At 43.6% G+C, this 3,622-nt stretch overlaps 1 protein-coding gene across 1 annotated transcript; it reads right to left on the reverse strand.

The window, feature by feature from the left end:
* Positions 1-277: 277 nt before the first annotated feature.
* SARC_09764 (hypothetical protein) lies at positions 278-3,162 on the reverse strand (the record flags this gene model as incomplete). The annotated part of the gene is made up of 5 exons (XM_014296215.1): positions 278-488; positions 680-836; positions 1,501-1,597; positions 2,238-2,342; positions 3,034-3,162. Coding segments are annotated over 5 exons (665 nt in total), but the record flags the coding sequence as incomplete, so codon positions are not given.
* Between the last annotated feature and the right edge of the window lie 460 nt (positions 3,163-3,622).

Raw genomic sequence — 3,622 nt, forward strand, 5'->3', positions numbered from 1 at the left:
CCAACGACGATTTGTTTCTATTAAATACAGCAGTTGAAATGCTGTCGGCTATATATATAAATAGTTTTGAAAATTAGTCGATATCTTCGGGTAACTGCTGTCACATCTCCGCCCCTAAGCAATATGTATGAATACGAATCGGGCACTCGCGCGCCATTTAGATTCAGCGACTCTCTCAGTTTGCAATGGAGTTGCGCTAACGGAGAGCTGATATCTGATATCTTTGGCTTTATCTACAGCTCCTACCGACGACGTTCGCTTTCCACACGCCAGTTCTACTTCATTTCGATTTATTTATATCTGGTAGTATTCTATTCCGTACGCAATGACCATAGCCGAGAATAAATGGGTCGACCACGCCTTTTCGACGCTATATCTCTCTCGGTTTCTACTTTGGTAGCGCTTAACAAGTGCTGGTCATGGTTGTTCTCCAAGGTACCTGCAACGCATACCCACGGTGTTCCGCTCTTGCTTATACTGATAGACGCCTGCCCACAAAGGAGATAAAATACAGGTTAGACATAGCTGCCATGTATTACGAACGCATAGTCCCGGAATGACATCATATCCAGGAAGAGACATCATATCCAAGAAAAAGAGAATTGTAAGTGTACTGCTCAGCTTTGGTCTTGCAGAGTACTGGGTTCATGGACACAGTCAGTTGCTAAGCAATCCATACCTGATCTATGACAATCTGCTCATCAGATTTGACATAGATGTATCTGGGCAGATCGGGCTGTGTGTTCGCGTTTTTGCCCATGTGCTTAGTCAGTGTTTGTATCAATTCCGGTGTTACCATGCGCCTCTTCACGTGTGTGGATTTCCACCAGGGATCACTGCAAGGAGGCGCGAATAAGATATGATCGATATGACGCGGTTATGTGAGATTGGAGTTTCAGTGTGCTGTGTTAGGCCTGACGTAGATGAATACTGAAATCTATGAATAACAGCTCATATCGAAATCTGCTATATTATGTCAGTTTATATTCGTGGTCGAACAAAGTAGATACATAACAATCGATGTTCGTGCGAATTTGATACGTACGTAACGATATAACGATATATCATACGGGGCCCACATGCTGTACCATTTACGTTTGCAAAAAAAAAAGTATCACTTGCTGCATCATTAACTTAATAAAACACATATTTGTTTCCACATATTGCTTCAGCAATTGATGTTCATATTCTAAACTACACACAAAGGTGAAAGGGATTACATGCGCTTAATGTACCAATGGAGATATATAAGTCTGCATAATCCTCAGAGCATACTCATACACTCTTGCCGTGCATCAGGCGTGGGCAAACTTAACGATTTCTCTGCATGCGATTTCTCTGCATGCGTACGGAAACGAAGTATCACGCGAAAAAACACCTACGTACGCACACCTACATAGAATGACAATTTCATGTTTTGTATTGCGGCATAATCACATAAATAGATTACAAGTGCTCACATATCATAGGTACGTGGCTTGTAACTAGCACTATCAATACCTAAAAAGCATGGAGACGAAGGACAGAGGTACCGGAAGAGAGTCCAACAGCGCCTCTAGGTTGAAGTTTACATTGCACTGCCTATACTGGATAGAGTCTGCAGAAAGGAGTGCACAAGATTGCTTGATACAATGCATTGACCGGCCTATCTACAGTATTCAAGGTGATTGATGCTATATCAGGATAAAAACTGTCCAGATGACAGAGTTTCTGAGTCAGTGATATAAGTTTCGAGATAAAGACAGTGGGCTACATGGGTGGACGGCAAGTAAATTGTGAGCAAAGATTACCCGAACTAAATACAAGAATTTGAAGCACTACCCGACACGAATTGACAGACAAGAGGCATCGCGGATAACGAGGCAACAATGAACCGCGAGTGAGGATACATCCGTATTCCAAGGAAGAACTGATAGCCATATACCCATATGATTACGTACACACCCACCGATACTCCCACCAATTCCAGTTTGACTACTAGCAATCTCGCGCAACACAAGTGAAGCCGACGTCCAGGTGGCACAGTTTATACAATTGCCGGGTGCCCGGAGCAGCGCAACAGGCTGCTGGAGCAGACCACATATACGTACCAACAACGTGCCAACACACACACCGACCGCAACGATACGGACTGCTCACGCAAAGCATAATCGCAAAAGGCGCTGTACGCATATATTCGCAGGGCGAGTAAAGCCATGAAAAAGCGAATACGTAATAAAAAAAACACAAATTCGTACCGCTCGCGTAGTTGGCAGAAGCATAGTCTATGTACGGTTGCCGGATGTCAAGTCCCAGATAATTCCAGCCAATGCAGTCCTTTGCAACACCTTTGACATAGCCTCCTGTATAGAAGGAGGTAGCACGACGGTAGTCGTGAGATCATTGGGCAGGAAATTTAGAACAACACTACCAAATATGGTAGAACATACAAGGCGCACCGCAGCTTTCGTCCAGTATACCGTATCTACCTACAGCTCCAACAACGTATATCACGCGACGAGTGTGCTCTCAGCAGCAGAGACCAACCCACGACCCACCATCGGCGATGAAGCACATGCACACACAACAAGCCACACAACTGAAGCCAATAAGTGCACTCATGAATATACCATCCGGAAACTAGCGGTGGACATCAATTTGTGTACCTCTTCGCACGCCAGAACAGCCCAGACCCGATTCGAATTGAGAATGCATCAGCTGAATATACACGCCAAAAACAGACGTATTCCAGGTGTTTGCTGTTAAGATACACAACACCAGCTTCTGAAACACACAAAATTGACTTACACGTGCAAGCGAGCAATGTGCAACTCCGTAATATGTATAAATAGCTAATACGCAGTCAAATCACACGTAGAGGAGTCTCTACATGAGATACACAGTAGAACCGAAACGCACAGACATACAGTTAGAACGCGTGAAGTTTAAGCACACATACATAAAACGACAAAAAAACTGCAACATAAAAACCAAAATCATAGATACTTCATGAACGCACTTGAACATTCAGAGGGACGTCCAAAACATACACACCCAAGCCGCATCCTAAATCCAGGTGCAGTGGCCGTAGACGCTGTGAGTATACGTCCCTCCATTCTTCGGCTGTGTAGACCTGGGGCTCAATGTAGGGGCGTGCCAGTGGATTCACATGCTGGCGAAGCTGAAAACAGGATGACAAGAGGGTGAAAAAAACCTCGGCGATATGTGATTTGTTGGTAAGTATGCATAGGTGCCTGTTTGTATGGCTGGTAGGTATGGAGTGTATGTACATGTGACAAACAGGTCCTCGCACTTATCTGTTGTATAACCTCGGTGGACTCGGAACAGTCCGATTTTCCCGTCATAGGGTTTATGCGACATTGCGAATATCAAAATATGTCATATTTATATGTGTCGAACATATTAACGCACAACCACATACGCAATCACACAGACATAAGCGCACGCACATATAGACACAGATACAGACACAGATACAGACACAGACACAAACACACACACACATAATATAAATATATATATATTTATATATATGTGTATACATACATACATACACCCACGCACACACACACACATATATATATATATATATATATGTATACACACACACACACACACACAC

Source organism: Sphaeroforma arctica, assembly GCF_001186125.1.
Source record: "Sphaeroforma arctica JP610 unplaced genomic scaffold supercont1.1035, whole genome shotgun sequence".
Taxonomy (NCBI): Eukaryota; class Ichthyosporea; order Ichthyophonida; genus Sphaeroforma; species Sphaeroforma arctica.